Here is a 16,910-nt window from a genome sequence, read left to right as displayed (position 1 = left end):
ACTGGCTGTTTACTACAGACAGGCCTGCACTCTTAGGACAAAAAGTTTCATCTTTAGTTTTATCTTTTGAAGTCTCCGAGTATGGAATGGTCCCCTGGAGTCCAAACAGAGGATTGCTGTTAACTAAAGCTAAAGAGTTACAAAGCAAACAGCTCTACAAATCATCCAGATCTGTAAAAATTTAATGGTCTGCTGGCTGAAATAATTTCTACTTGTTGACTAAGTGTCCCACAGAGATACGTAAAAAAAGAAAGAAAAAAAAAAAAAAAAAAAACCCATTCTGACTCATTTGGTATAAATTATTAAACAAATTTAGCAAATGGTGTGAGGTTTGAGGGGAGTAAAAAGATTTTTAAAACCTCTTGCATACAACTAGAGGTATGACCAATGACCATATCTTGTATATTCATAGTGTGATGGCTATATATATATATATATATATATATCACGCTATGAACAATTTTATATCACGGTGACTGTACATAATATGTATACTAATATACAGTAGCCTTTCCAAATCATTATTTGCAAAGGAAAGGTATGACTTGATTCATCTGATTCATCTGATTATTTTCTTTTTATTTGTAACAAACCAAAATAAAAGATGCATAACGAATGAATCAGAAGTCTCATATTGTAAAATAGTCATAAAATAGCCAATATACTGTAAATGTGAACACATTGCTTGGCAACTACAAACAGTCTACAGTTACACTTTGTTTACACCTGGTGTGATGTGTAAAAACTAAATTGCTTTCATTAGAATCAACAACGTTGTCTACAGTGCATTATTCATGGTAAAAATCACTGTAACACACATTCTCTTATGGTTTATTGCTTTAATAAACACTATAGCAGAATCTCTACTGGCTGATGCATTTCACCGCTCAGCTCTATTGTATATTAAAAAACATTAGACATGTAGAATTAATCTTTTCTGTTGTTACTGTGTGACAACTTTCCTAAGCACTGTCTATGAATGAAGATAAATAAAGGCCTTTTCCAACTTGTTGTAAAGTCCTTAAGTCTGGTGGGCCATTTCTGGTGGGTACCTTTCTTTTTGTCATTTACTACACCATGGGCTAGCAATAACAAACACCTACTGCTGAGAAACAGCTTTTGAGTGTGTTTGGAAAAGGTTCAAAATAAATTGTATTTGGCTTCTTGATGGAATATCAAAGGAGATTAGGATGTGAGAGCCAGACTTACTAAGAGCAGCTCTCACAGAAAGAGGGGCCGATTCCTGGGATTCTTCGCTGAGGCCCAGCTCGTTGATGGCTTGTACACGGAAGACATAAGTTTCACCGGTGGTCAGTCCATGCACAACAAACCTGAGAGAACACAGTAATGAGGTAGTGAAAGAGGAAGTTTCTATTCCGTTATTTATCCTTTACAGGGAATAAAATAATCAAAAGAAACATGTCAGCAACATAAAATCCTGATATAAGCTTTCTGGTTTTCCAGATCACATTTTGATTTTGTTTCAATTATTCACAGTCATGCACTTTAAGGCACTTTCATTTACATTGGTGTCCCATGACTTTTTTTCTAGCATAAGAGGCACAAACATAAGTTAAGTAAAGTTAGTTAAAATGAAGTTTAATAAAAAATAAAATAGATATATTTTAATAAATATCAACAATGTTTAAATGGTTATCTGTGTTTCACATTTTGTGCTGATGTATGAACCTTTGGATATATATAGAGATCCTAGTTTGTCAATATAGCAATGCCTAGGGGTACCTTTAGCATATTAATAGTGATGGGCATGGCGTCCGGAAAAACTCTCAAACATTTTTTTAACATTTCATGATAATAGAAATTTTGTTTTGTGTTATTAATAAATATTGCTGCACTTAGATCCTTTTTTCCTCCTCGTTTTGCCTGACCTGCCTGACTAAAAATATGGATCTAGCAGCTGTGTATATTACCCTTGCCTGTGAGGGATTTTCTTTATTAGATTATACTGCCCATTTCTGTCAGCTAGCCCAGCGCTCCCATTTTGATGATGAGACAGAGCCTGCCATCCAATCTGACCAGGTGTGTGAGCCAGTTTCTACATCCATCCCAGTGGGATTATTAGTGGAGTTGGATACGGAGAAGTGGCTAATTGACAGGGATTCGGCAGAGCCAGTTACCACCCTTGTCCCCACCCATGAACCTCTTCCTCCTCTGGTGGTCCCGTCTGGCTGGATGGATGTCCTGGTCCTGACTGAAGCCCTTCCTCCTCCACTGGTCCCATCCAACCTTCAGTATGTTTTGTCGCCCAACGCCAAGTCTGTTTCGTCTCCACTGGTTCCACCCAGCTCCAAGTCTCCTGTGTCTCCACTGATCCCGCTAAGCTCCAAGTCTCCTGCATTTCCGATGATCCCACCAATCCTCCCTCTCCCACCTCCTCTACCCAAGACAGCCAGTTATTCGGCCCCGCCTCCGCTGGCTCCCTTCAGTTCCTTGGCTCCTCCTTTGTTTACTGAACACTGCTGCATGTATCCGCCTCAGGCCATTTAGTCTCCAGCTCCACCTAGGCATGTGGCTCCCCTGTCTCCGCCCCTGTCCGCCAAGCCCGTAACTTCACCTCGGCCCATTGACCAGTCGGCTCCACCTTGGTTCCTCGCCCCCTTGGCTCCACCTGGGACTGTCATGCTCACGGCTCCACCGGGCTCCCTCGTCCCTCTGGCTCTGCCTTGGTCAGTTCTTGCTCTGCCTATGCCACAGACTTCTGAGCCTTTGGCTACGACTCATCCCTCCACACCTTTGATACCGTTGGACATAACCTTCCCTCCAGCTTTATCCTAAGTCACACTGGCCCTGCCTCAGTCCTCTGGCACCCTGGCTCCACCTCGGCTGCACATTGCCGTGACTCCGCCTTGGCCTCAGGTCCTATGGTGTCATCCGGTCCTTTCATCTTCTTGGCTCCGCCTGGGTCTCCGGCTCTCTGGGCTCTACCACTGTTGGTCTGGTTTCTGGCTCCACCCTGGCTCCTCCCTCCATCAACTCCTCCGTGGTGTTTCCCTCTGCCAGCTCCTCCCAGTTTGTCTGTCTCCAGCTCTGCGCCCACCTCTGAAGCCCCCACCCCCCTCCTCTGTTGGACTTTGTTTATTGCACGAGGACGTGCCTTCTGGGAGCGGGAGTAATGTAAGGGTTATGTTTAGTTTCATTTTGTTTTAGTTTAGTTTTCCCTGTTCCTGTTTCCCTAAGTTCGCATTCATTGTTAGTTGCCATGGTTTCCAATTGAGCTACACACCTGTTCCATGTCCTGTTGAATATCATTCACTGTGTATATAGAGCCCTCAGTTTGATCAGTTCTTTGCCTTGTGGTGTTTACGCTGCTATGTGTTTGCTACTCTTATCTTCTTTGTTTTGTGTTATTAATAAATATTGCTGCATGTAGATCCTTTCTTCTCATTTTGCCTGATCTGCCGTGACATCCTATTTGTAAAACAAGCAAATATCTGGAAAATATTAAGCAGTTTCTCTGGATTTACTATTTATGTATATGTGTTTAAAGGAACACTCCACTTTTTTTGAAAATAGGCTCATTTTACAAATCCCCTAGAGTTAAACAGTTGAGTTTTATACCCATGGTACGGCAGCAAAGTTAATTGATTATTACGCCAGAATGAGAGTATAGTTCCTAGCCATGTCGGCCTAGAAAATCGCAACTTCTCATTTTCCGTCGGTCTTAGTACACAATGTAACTACAGAAGAGTCAAGTTTTAAATAGGAAAAATATTGAAACTCTTTGGTCATTTTTGAGCGAGATGCTAACGGTCTAATCAGATTAAATGAACTATGCTAGGCTATGCTAAAAGTGGTACCGCCAGACCCGGAGATCGGCTGAATGGATTCGAAAACGGTAAAACTCAACTGTTTAGCTCTATGGGAGTTGGAAAATGAGCCTATTTTCAAAAAAAGTGGAGTGTTCCTTTAAGTAAAATGAACTTACTTGTTTTTTTCTATAAACTACTGACAACATTTCTTCCAATTTTATGTAAAAACATTGTCATTTAGAGCATTTATTTGCCGAAAATGACAACTGGTCAAAATAACAAAAAAGATGCCAAGTTTTCAGACCTCGAATAAAGCAAAGAAAACAATTTTTCATTTTTAAACAACACAATCATAGGCAGAGGGTGAACCAACTCCAGGGTAAGGCTAGATGCGCTTCCTCCTTAAAAACACATTTAAACAGAAAGTCATAAAATAGTTTCAAGCAGAGCTGCTTGAATTTTTGCGCCAGGAGTGGCATAAAGTCACCTAACAGCAATGTGACTGATTGGTAGAGAGCATGCCAAGATACATGAAAGCAGTGATTAGAAATCAGGGTTATTCCATCAATTATTGATTTCTTAACTCTTCTGAAGTTAAAACATCTGTATCGTGTTGTTTAGAAATGTATGTTAAAAATGTTGTTCCAACCTGGGTTTCAAATGCTTTTATACCCTATTTGTGGAAAGAGCCTCAAATCACTTAATCACAATCCTTTCTCAAAAACAGAAGGATGATCGGACACCATGCCTATCACTATTAATATGCTAAACCCCTAAGCATTGCTGTACTGAAAAACTAGGAACTCCAAAATATTTTGGATCAATACACAGATGCGAAGGGAATGAATATTTTGTTGTCACAAAATTATATATTAGGGTTTATAATTTTATCATTATGACATATATTTCAGGGTATGATTTTAAATTTGAACAGCTATAATAATTATAATAATACATAATAATACATACGTAATAATACATTACACTATTTAAATTTTGAGCACCTAACCTGACCCCTACCCAGACACACTTTTTTGCTTACTGTATGTCTTATATGATTTATATCTATACATCATGCTACACCCAAATTGCACATTGCAAACAGAAATATATACATATTGAAAGGTCTGCTGCTGAAGACTTGCTATTGGCTGTTGTATTTTAATATTTAATGAGGTAGGTGTATGCAAGGTTTGCCTGCTGCTTTGGTATGTTTTTAATTGTCATTTGACAATTGGTGCTGCTGAATAGTAAATGTTGCATTTTAAAATACTTGAATGGCTCAATGTTCTTTGCATTCAATAGTAAGTTTGGTGAATGACCATATAAGAGAAACGTAGGGCAAGCTATTAAAAGCAATGGCGTTCCTTGTTCATCAAGTGATTGACCAGTTTATGCTTTAGTTTTTGATGCCTGGGAGTGAGAACAGGTTGCTTAGCTAGACTGAGCACATACCTGGGTTGTGTTTCCCAAAAGTATCGCAAGTCTAAGCCGGTAGTTGAAACCGCTAGCACCAATGGTCTCTACTTAGGCTTAACGATGCTTTTGGGAAAGGCACCCCTGTCTGCATGTGGGGCTTGTGATTGGCTGAGGTCCAGTCCTTAGATCCTTTCACATAAGAATCAATGTAATATTCAATAAGGTTACTGAGTTCTTTTGGAGGCACCCAGTGGATGAGAACAGGCTAAATCTGCAACCCTTTAATAATATTTTAATTTTTTATAATTGTATTTATAATTTTATTTATAATTAAATTAAATTAAATTAATGTTCATTAAATGTTAAACATTTTTCAAGAGATTTCTGACCTGAGTTTCAGACCGTTTTGTCTCTACTCATGGGATTTGCCTCAAATCATTTCACCTTGACTGAGCACATACCTGGTCTGCTTATGGGGCTTGTGATTGGCTGAGGTCCAGTCCTTAGATCCTTTCACACAAGAATCAATGTAATATCCAATCAGGTTATTGGGATCCTTTGGAGGCGCCCACTGAATTAGAACAGAGGTATCTGTCTCCCTGGTTGCAACGACTTGTCCAGGAGCTGAGGGCACACCTGAATGAACACAGAGCTTAATTTCAGGGGTGACTTCACCAACCATCCTAATCAATCCCTTGATGACCTATCATGCATGAATTAGTTCCAGATAAAAGATCATTACTGCCTTAATACCAACATCAAAGTCACAGCCTGACCAAACTTCAAAGATCCATATGTCATTTCATATGCAACAGTTTCAATATTTCAATATCTTTACTAAATAAGTCAGGGTTGTGGTGGCCTATGACATGCTGGTTTTTAGAGCATTTACCCTTCAGCTGCAGGGTTGTTATGGTATTGGTAGGCTCGGAAGGATCGCTGATGCCGTACATATTAGCGGATACCACACGGAAGAGGTAGTCTTTTCCTTCTAACAGGTCGAAGACGGCATAGCGAGGTGACCTGATGGGTACTTTAGTGTTCACTCTCTGCCATGATCCTGCTCCGACTTGAAGCTGTATGAGAACAAAGCCAATAAAAACACACTATTACACAAATATATATTGTAAAATGAAAAATGACTGTTTGAACCTTTCACAGTAAGGAAAACAGCAAAAAACAAACTCCTAGACAGTAATGACATTAAATAGAGCAATGTATTGACAATGGATTTGCCACAATATCAAAGTGTGCAATCACAAGTCAGAGATCTTAATATGAACTTGATTTCTTATCAAGTCATTTTTGTAGTTCTCTGAGTTACGTGTTGTTGTAGTAAGCAGGCATGAAGATAAAGATACAAGTGAAGAGTCTTTATTTTAATCCAACAAACACAGGAACTCACATAGGAATAAAGTGAATTTATCACTAAAGTGATAAACGAGAACCGACACTGAACTGAACATAACATGTAGTAAAAATACCAAGTCAAACATGATGACAGACAGGTGCACAAAACAAATGAAGATATAATCAGTAACCAAAGAAAATCGAAACTAAAAAGAGAGGGGAAACAGGAACTAAAGGAAACAAAACAGAATATCAAAATAATAGTCCATAACCATGGGTGACATTCGGGGGCAAGGGTGCCCCCCCATATTTATTGAGGTTATGGAGTTTCCCAATGTGAGCTCCGCTACAATTTGGATTACTTCATTTTCCGCTCGTGCACAATTGACATGTGAGCCTTTCAAAGTATACTCCTTTGGCTGTGAGTTCGGAAAGACGCATTTGGCGCATACGCACTATCTAGTGTTCTTTTCAAATGCTCAAGTCACACATGCGCCGTTGTACGCGCACCATCTGTGCGGTCACAAAAATTTGGCTGCACACGGACGGGGTGTGCAGACTATGGCAAAAATTGTATCACGCGGACAGTTCCAAAGTATACTTTGAGCTTGTCCACAGACAGCGCGCATCCTGAGCGAGATCCAAGTCCACATGAATGGCCCATTCAGGGCACAAGCAAGAAAAACTCACTGTTCAGAGAGTCAAAGCTAATCCACAGTCCAGTAAACGTTGGCAACCTCTTTAAGTTATTCTTGACTGTACCAATGAACATTGCATTGTTTGAAAGAAAATTTTCTTGCTTGCGGCGACTGAAAACACACATGAGAAACACCATGAGACAGGAGAGACTCTCGGACATGCAGCAGTAGGCTACTGAACACTGAACGAGCCATTCATGTGGATTTGGATAAAACAGTTAATCGCTTTGATGCTGTGCCTGTTGGACAGCATGTAGCCCTTCACAGTGGCGTATAGCGGACGGACATGCAGGGCATATTAAAGTATTATTATTATTAGGCTACTTTTATAATTAAATTAATATTACAATTCATTAGCCCCGCAATAATTTCATAGCACATCACCGCATAACCGACATTTTGAAGGAAGAGGATATGAAACAACTGATAACTGGGATAACTGAGAACTCCATATTCTTATTTTGTATTGTTAGACATTTCTTAATGGATTAAAGGTGACGTAAGGAGAAAAACAAACTGCCAAAATAAAGTTTGTGACTATTCGGCAGGGTTAATGTCTGGCAGTGAGCTGAAACTAACCTTCTCAATGTAATACCACATGGGGGCTTTGCTATGGTAGACTGGAGGGACCCAACTGAGCACAACATATGTTCGGTCCGTCTCTGAAGCGCAGACTTTAGAGGGAGGTCCCGGAGCTTTTCCCTCAGCTGCAGGCAAACCACATCAAACAGAATTACTGTTCTACCCTGAACACATAGACACACACCAATACACACACACACACACACACACACACACACACACACACACTAGGAAATATCCCACCATTTTCACTAGCTTTAAAAGCAACTTTAATATTGTGGACTGATATGAATATCATCTTTGCTGCTGCTGCCACTGTTACATGTATACACTTATCTATGCACATGGGTGACACTGGTTGATGTGTTCATTTCAACTTGAAAAAGAACCACAGATGTTTGTACGTTCCCTTCCTGATGGAATTCTCATCAAAAACTAATCAGTATCTCTCAGAAGAGAACCAATTATAGGCTGGATAATTATTGCTAATTTTGAAAGCGAAAACCATGAAAAGAATAGGGGGGAAAAAAGCACAAATTGACAGCTGCTGTCATCTAATACAGATTACATATGCAAAGACAGAGTGACTGAGTGAACAAAATGAACAATATCTTAAGGCAGTTCTGCCACACAATATTTAAGGATGCAGTATGGATGTCATTTTTGAGCTCTTGAAGGGCACTGAGGTACAGGGACATTTTTTGTTGGGTCATTCCAAATGAAAGAATGAACTATTATTGAAATATTATTGACATTTCAATGATTGTCCCATTATTTTTAAAGATTACATATATTTCCATGACTTTAATAGGCATAAAAATCACACTTTTAAAATTGTAATATTTTTCAGTAAATAAACCGGAATTATACAGTACCTTCAAGGTCATCATAGTAAGTCACAACGTCAAGTCTCCCACCAAGTTTTGTGGCTGTTAACACAAACACCAGTACATAGGAGGCATTATTAAGACACACATTATTGAGTAAATAAACATAACTGCATAAGGACTTAGTTTTGCTTGCCATGAAGTCTCTCAAACTCTGTGGGGTCCAGAGCAGCAATGGGCTCAGACATTCTGGAGGGTCTGCCAATGCCACGCGAGTTGACGGCACGCACACGAAAGTAATAAGAGTGTCCCTCAAACAGGCCCTGCACAGGATATTTGCAGATCTTAGCAGGGGAGTCGTTACACTGCACCCAGTTCTCTGTTCCAACTTCACATCTGCCCAACAAGAGTGAAAGGAAAAACATGAACAACAACAAATATGGACAGTAAACAAAATTATCCTATCATTACTTCCACATTGCTCTGAAAGACTGAAAATTACAGTCCACTATGTTCTGAGGAGATGATTTGAGCTAAGGAGCATTCATACTGTACATAATTGCAGATCCATGCATCACTTAGTCTGATTACCATCCGACAAGTGTAAATTTCAGCTCGATACTAGTGCAGCTCAAAGTGACAGGGAACAAACTAATCATAGTCTCTAATAGCATATGCAAAGTAGCCTATGTTCCAGCCCAGGCAAAAATATGTATTGGTATAAGCAACTTTCAAAGTAGCCTTCATTGGAAGGGACAACACACTTTCTTTTGTATCACAGAGAACCGACAATTAAGCAACTTCAATTCAATATTAAAGCTGCAAGCAGCGATGAAAGGGTCCTCGCACCTGGAGCTACTGCCACCCAGTGGCCTTAGGGAAAACGTGAACAGTGGGCGACATGCATGTAAGCGAGTAAATACAGGAGAAATATGTCGACGTGCCACATTTCCTGTTAATCACAGTGTAAACATGTAATTTCCTGTTGCCCGCAGGTGGCGCTATGACTGTAACTGAATATTGTCATGTAGATGTCATCAGGCCAGGACTCTAATAAAACATGTGAAGTTTGGGGCAGATCGGACATTGTATGCCCAAGTTACACTGTTTCATGGCGAAACATCAAATTTTGTCAGGCTGCCACGGACACGCCCTTCAGCAAAAACTCAATATCTTCTCAATTTAATGTCGCAAAGGTTAAATTTATCTGATTAAAGCACTAGGAAGAGTTCATTAAAGTACAACGTCTGGAAATGGCAAAAATGTTGCAGAGAAAATTCAAAATATCTCACTTCCTATTGAGTTTTTAGATTTTGCACCCAGAGACTTTTTTGTAGGTATTGGGCTGTTACATGTGTCTACCGAATTTCATACTTGTACATGAAATGTAGTGCGAAGGGCGCTCAATTGAAATCGAGCCATTTTGCCACACCTAATTCTGAAACCCATATCAGACGTAAATTTTCACCACTTCTGATGAGTGTGCAAAGTTTCATGAGTTTTCAAGCATGTTTAGGCCCTCAAAAATGTGATTCATTTCAGAGAAGAAGAAGAATTGACCGAACAATTACAATAGAGTCCTCACACCATCGGTGCTCGGGCCCTAATATCACTTTAAGCACACTTTCAAATCTATGACCAACTGACATTACTATGCACACACAAAACATGCAGTGCAAAAGAGGGAATCTCAAGGTTGTAAAATCAAGCAAAGCTGTACTAAGAAGACCAACCTGCCACCGAACAAATATTCTAAATCAACATCCCTTTATTCCAAACCCATAAAGAAGCCATACTCCTAGTAGAGTGAGCACAAACTCCAACAGGACAAGTCTCATTCTTAGACACAAACAATAATGCTATAGTGTCCACAATCCAATTAGGCAAGCACTGTTTTGAAAGTGGCAGATCTTTACTGCAACCTCTGAAACAGACAAACAGCTGCTTTGACAGTCTATAATGACTAGACCTGGCAACATACGCACGCACAAACTGGGCATAAAGGATGTGGCAAAGGCATGGTCTCCTGAGGAGCAAACACTTGCAGCATTATAACCTGTGTTCTAAACTATGTAGACAACACTTTGGGCACATATCCACGTCTGGGTGTCAGTCTGAACATACAGTCATCTTTACCAAACTCCATACAAGACGTGTCAATAGAGAGAGCATGTAAATCACCCACTCTCTTCCCACATGTCAGTGCAAGCAAAAGTGCCAGCTTGAATGAGAGCACTTTCAGCTCTGTAGCATGCAGCGGTTCAAAATGTGGCTTGGAAAGTGCTCTAAGCACCAAAGACAAATCTCAGACAGATACCAGGTTAGGATGAGAGGGATGCAGCCTTCTCGCTCCTCTCAGAAACCATGATATCTACCTGTGCTTAGCTACTGAGCAACAATTAATGGGCGAGTGAAAAACTGAAATGGCAGCCACATACACCTTTAGAGTGGATGGTGTGTACCTGTTATCCAAACAGTCCTGCAGAAACAACAAAATGACAGACTCAGCACAGGTCGCTGGGTCCTAATTTTTCACCTTATACCAGGATACGAAGATCCATTTCAAAGCGTAAAGGTGTCTGGTCAACGGGGCTCTCGCTTCGGCAAACATATATATCTCTAGGCATCTTTTAAATCCACCGACACAAACCAGTTCACAGGTTGAATATGCGGGAGGATCTGCTTCACGGTAATCATTTTGAAAGGGTGCTCTGCCACCACGCGATTCAGCGGTCTCAGATCCAAAATGGGGCAATGACCACCGTCCTTCTTGTGGAATAGAAAATAGAGACTGTACAGGCTACTTTCCCTGTGCTCTAGCGGCACCACTTCTATCGCCTGTTTTTACTGGGAAAGAATGAATCTCTGCTCACAATACAAGCGCGTCCTGATCTGACACTTCCGACACAGTACGCTGCTGAAACGGGGTGGTCTGCATGCAAACTGAAGTGTATAACCATTTGTGATTGTGTTCAGTACCCACTCCGACACCGCTGGAAGCACCCGCCACACATCTTCTTTGTTGCTCTGAGTGGCAGGTCTGTACCTGAGCGCAGTTTCCTAAACGAATTAGGATCCAGACCTCACTCATCCAAGGCCCGCAGCATCTTCGCCTGGAACACCAGAAGCACCGCCATTGTATGAATGGGGGATGCTGCCTGACAAGCTGGCATGTAAGCTTTCTCTGCGTGGCACTGCCCACGAGGGAAGCAATGGCGACGACTTTCACCTATGAACAGTTGATGTTCCACCATCAACAGAAAAGAGGAGATGCGATCCCATGGTCTGGGATCAGGCTGAGTAGGGGGAGCACCAGGACCACAAGATCTTGTCATGGACTTCTGGGAATGTCTCTGGGGGGTGGTGATGCGGCCTGAAAACGCGTTCTGATGACGGAAGTGATGTCTCGCGCTTATACTTCAATGAGTGCGAGACATCACTTCCGTTGTCAGAGCGCGTTCAGACCTCACCAACCGGATGCGCAAGGCAGTTGGTCATAGTGGTGTTTTAGAGGTGAAAAATGATATAAATACTTTTCGGTTTCTCGCACAGACCGATCGTTTCGTGTCTTAGGACATCAATGTGTCGTCACGAGCCGCAGGGTTTAATTTGGATTTGTCTGTGCATGTTTTTTTTTACTCTTATAGATGGAGTTACCATTGACAAGCATTATACGACTGACAGACTGCAACGGTTGGAGTTAAAAATCATCATTTGTGTTCTACTGAAGAAACAAAGTCACCTACATCTTGGATGCCCTGGGGGTAAGCAGATAAACATCAAATTTTCATTTTTGGGTGAACTATCCCTTTAAGTCTTAAGTTAAGATCTGACAAGTTAAATTAGGATTTTTCACATATTTGTATTACAGAAGCAAACCTTAACTTGATTTAGGATTCTTATTCTATCTTACAAAATCTCATCTTATCTGTAGTTACAAAATCTTAAACCACTCCATCGAGTTCGGTAATCAGCTCTCAGGTCAGGAAGCGCTAAACGTAAATAGCGTACGAGAATGACACAGAAGAGAAGATACTGTTGAACAAAGACGTTATTTTTGTTTTGTTTTTGTGCACAAAATGTATTCTTGTCGCTTCATAAAATTAAGGTTGAACCACTGTAGTCACGTCGACATTTTAAATTGATGTCTTTAGTACCTTTCTGGACATTGAAAGTGGTGGTTAAATTCCTGTCTATGGAGGAGTCAGATACCTCTTGGATTTCATCAAAAAAAATCTTGATTTGATTTGATGACCGATTTCACCCGCAGCTTCAACGTCTAAGAATGTAGGAGGAGGCGGGACTTCAGATTCTAGAGAGCATTTGATTGGACAGAAGATTTGATGAGAAGCTGAAGTGCAATGTGATGTCATGAAAATCCGTGATCCATTTTAGCGGAAGTGAGAGACTAAGTTTTGAATGCTTATATCTCCTAAATGCGAATTTTGTCATTGTTTTGGAACACACTTTAAAGCTAACATATTCATACTAAAAGCTAAAAAACTTACATTTTGATTTCAGGGGGACTTTAAGTGCTGCAGAAAGAGAAGTTTTGATAAGCTTGATAGATAAAGCAAAACCTATCACTATATTTCTTGGGAGTCTGTATTTATTTAACAGTGTTTTGTCGTCAAAGTGCAGCACATCATTTGGGTGTTCAAAAAGTCTTTTCTGTAATACACCCCCTGGTCCCTGAAAAGGGAACGAGATGCTGCGTAGCCTTGCCATCCCTCCTGCATGCCTGTGAGCAACTTACTTCAGACAAACAGAAGCTGACAGTGTTTGGTCTGGGTACCCTTTATAACACGTGATTCAGACACGATCATGCAGAGGTGTTGCCATAGCACCATTATCAACATTATCAACTTCTCAGGGAACCAGGTTTGCAGTCATAACTGAGACGTTTTGCAGTGACTAAACTAGTGTTTAGTGCAGGGGTGCCCAATCCTGTTCCTGGAGATCTACCTTCCTGTAAAGTTCAGCTCCAACCCTGATCAAACACAACTGAACCAGCTAATTAAGATCTTCAGTAGCACTTTATAATTACAGACAGGTTGTGCTGTTCAAAATTAAGATAAAAGTACAGACATTTTAAAGTGTCCAAAAACTTTTCTGAAGACACTGCATCAAGACAACTTGAATAAATGTATTCCATAAAATAACTCCCAATGGGCAGACACCTTAGTCAGCGGAGTCACCTGTCAACAAAGTATCCAATGATGGGGCCTTCAGTGGTGGTGTTAGGAGGTTTCCAGGACACAATGACATAATCTCTATTAGCGTCATGGATCTTGATGTCCATTGGGGCTCCGGGAGCTTGAGGAACTGGAGGTGGACCATCTGTCAAGACAAAACATGATGACTCCTACACATCACTGATGCACTGAGGGTATCACTCTGAAACAGATGTATGCGTTATATGAGATTGTCAGAGATGAATTATGCTAATCTGAACCTTTAAAGGCCATCAAAAGAATCACATAAGACTTTCCATCAAGCCTTGGAAAAGTTCACAACTCTTTACCATCAACGTAGACGTAAGCCCTGTGGACCGCATCACCTCCCTTTGTCACCATGCGGAGGGTGTAAAGACCCTCATCATCCTTAGCGAGTTGAGTAAGTGTGAGCTTGGCAACACCTCCCCCAGACTCCATTTTCACCCACTTCGACTCTTTCAGGAGATGCTCTGGAGGGCCAAAAAAACAACATGGGGTATCAGAGGAGAGAAAATGAAACTATTACTTTTGTAGAATATAATGAGATTGGAATGAAATGAGTCATAAACTACAACTAGACATAAAAACTATTTCTTCAGTACATGACTCGACTGCAAAACAAATACCTACAAAACAACTTGAAAATTAATATCTGAACAGGAGTGAATGACACAGCAATGAGTCAATTGCAGTTGTCATTAGGACAGTTATATAGCTATATAAAAATCTGCAAAAAATGTGTTTTAGTATTATTCAGCACTTTGACAAAATATATCTCATTATTTATTTATGTATTTGAAGGAGAGTATCTAGTATCTAGAATAAAAAAAATCTAAAACTAGTTTTCCTCACTATCATTAACTAAATGAACAAAAGCAGGAATTTTCATCAGTATAACAATAAATAGCAATAATTACTTACATACATTTTATTAAAATATTTTAAAAGCAATGTCAACAACTGGGCCAAACACTGAGATGCATGCTCTCACATTCCTCTCCTGCATAGGTCCAAAAAGTTTTGATCATACAACATACAATACTAAATACAAATTCACCAAAAAGTGCACAATCCAAAGTCTTTGCTTTTTTACTTTTTTGGTTTGCACACTGAACACTTCTGTTTTTTCAGGGCCTCTGAATACAGACTTTTTTCTTCCTCATAAAGACATTGCGTGAAGGCTTTCATCCTTTTTTTTTTTCCTTTTTTTTTTTACTATCATTAAAATATTTTAATCCATGAAAAATTCTGCTTTTATGAACTTACATGAATATTTTTTGGGTGATGAAACAAACAAACACTCTTAACACCGTCAAACTCACACGTCCCAAGACAATAAAGGGTTGGCACAGTCTTTATAAGAGACATTATGGCCAAATAAAAAGTATGTTAAATTTATTGCAATATTCACACTGTTGCCTATAGGCGAACTGTGTAATTTCTGTGGCACAAGCAGCACAAAATGGAATTGCGATCTGTTTGAGCAGCCCGACATAAAAGACTGGCATTATTTTTGCAAATCTGTTTGGTGCACAAAAATGACACACTTAATCGTTAAAAAAGGAATCTATGAATTCTTATTAACAATAACTGTGTAGATATGTTCAAAAACTGTGTTGGCCTTTAGAGGCCACTTCCTACCATCTCGGTACCACAGCGCCTCAGGCTGCAGGTTAGCCAGGTTGGGGTTAATAGTCATCTTGCAGGTCAAGGTGGCCTTATCGCCTTCTTTTCCAAATGTCACATCAAACGTTTCAGTGAAGGTGATGTTGATCTTTGTGTACTTGATTTCAGGTAAAATGGCATCTGAGAAACAACAAAACTGTTTGTTTATTTTATGACCTGTTTTTAAATCATGCCAGTTATTCACTCTGAAATTAATGGAGGCTTTCCCACTTACACTGGTAAGGCATCCAGGAGTAAGGAGAGGACTTCTCTTCCTCCTTGCACCCTATAAATCAGACACAACAAGTATATACTGTAGTGACTTTTTAAAGAAAGGTATCATAGTCCATGTTTGGGTAAAAAAACACACACATTTGTCATTTGCAAATTATTGTAAGGATGCTTGGATACCAGAAAACAGGAGGAAAAGGCTTACTCTTCACAATGATGGAGGCCTGGGAGGAAGCCTGTCCATGCAAGTTTGAGGCTACAGCCGTGTACATTGCAGTGTCATCAGTTGCACACCTACAAAAACAAGCATAACTCATTCACAGGTGTCTACAACTTCAATCAATACACGTCTGGACCGCAACACTGTCTTCACCCACTCCACTAATTAATCAGTCAATAAATAATCAGCATGATTGCTATTTGATTGGATATATGCCACAGTCATTTCCTAATTGACATTTGGAAAGCACATAAAGTGCTTCCCCATCATGATGGATAAATTGGCAGTTAACTGATGCTCTAATGTCAAGAGGATAATTGCTCCAAACTAAATGCTAATGTAGACTAGCGCCTGCTTTCGAAACATGTTCAATACGGGAGGCTCTAAAGCTTGAATGGCAAACACGAGACGCAAGGAAAAAGAAAATGAGAAGACTGTAATGTGACCTTCGGCTTGACCGTACTATATTAGAGCCGGTTCCCTTGGCCCCTGCAGTCTTGAGAAGCATGGCTGTTTGTCAAAAAGTGAAAGGTTTGGTCATTTTAGAGGAAATGTGGAACGCCAAGCTTCACCTGTGAGGTTTGGCCTCTGAATGCAAGAAGCCATCAGGAATGTGACATAAGGGCCAGGGTGAGTTTTTGTGGAACTGACAGGGTGACAGCAGTGAAAGTCATCTCTCTGTAAGGCGCCGGAGTGTCAGATGACACCAAACTCAGCACTTTGACATGAACAGCTGACAGCAGCTCAAGACGTGGGCGGCGCACCAACCAGCCCAGGACTAAATTGGAAAAGTTCACATGCAATCCCATTGACATGACTTCCTTTTGTGGAAATTGACTTGTTAGTTACATTTAATTATGTTTTAGAGGGTGAATCTCATGAAACCTAGCAAGAGCATATCCTTAACAGGTAAAATTGCACCACAAAATATT

At 40.3% G+C, this 16,910-nt stretch overlaps 1 protein-coding gene across 1 annotated transcript in view; it reads right to left on the bottom strand.

Annotated features, from left to right (window-relative positions):
• The window catches only part of myom2b (myomesin 2b), a 53,607-nt gene that overhangs the window by 32,978 nt on the left and 3,719 nt on the right, over positions 1-16,910 (bottom strand). The window contains exons 6-16 of the mRNA XM_051916819.1: positions 15,964-16,052; positions 15,763-15,813; positions 15,504-15,668; positions 14,171-14,332; positions 13,845-13,986; positions 8,843-9,042; positions 8,695-8,748; positions 7,817-7,944; positions 6,082-6,265; positions 5,651-5,825; positions 1,210-1,331 (exon numbers count right to left, since the gene is read on the bottom strand). Coding sequence (XP_051772779.1) covers positions 1,210-1,331; positions 5,651-5,825; positions 6,082-6,265; positions 7,817-7,944; positions 8,695-8,748; positions 8,843-9,042; positions 13,845-13,986; positions 14,171-14,332; positions 15,504-15,668; positions 15,763-15,813; positions 15,964-16,052 — 1,472 coding nt within the window. The remainder of the gene's footprint in view (positions 1-1,209; positions 1,332-5,650; positions 5,826-6,081; positions 6,266-7,816; positions 7,945-8,694; positions 8,749-8,842; positions 9,043-13,844; positions 13,987-14,170; positions 14,333-15,503; positions 15,669-15,762; positions 15,814-15,963; positions 16,053-16,910) is intronic.

The sequence above is a fragment of the Ctenopharyngodon idella genome, chromosome 13 (genome assembly GCF_019924925.1).
Source record: "Ctenopharyngodon idella isolate HZGC_01 chromosome 13, HZGC01, whole genome shotgun sequence".
NCBI classification, from domain to species: Eukaryota; Metazoa; Chordata; class Actinopteri; order Cypriniformes; family Xenocyprididae; genus Ctenopharyngodon; species Ctenopharyngodon idella.
The sequence above is the reverse complement of the archived record's forward strand: the minus strand, read 5'-3'. Positions and strand labels throughout refer to the sequence as shown.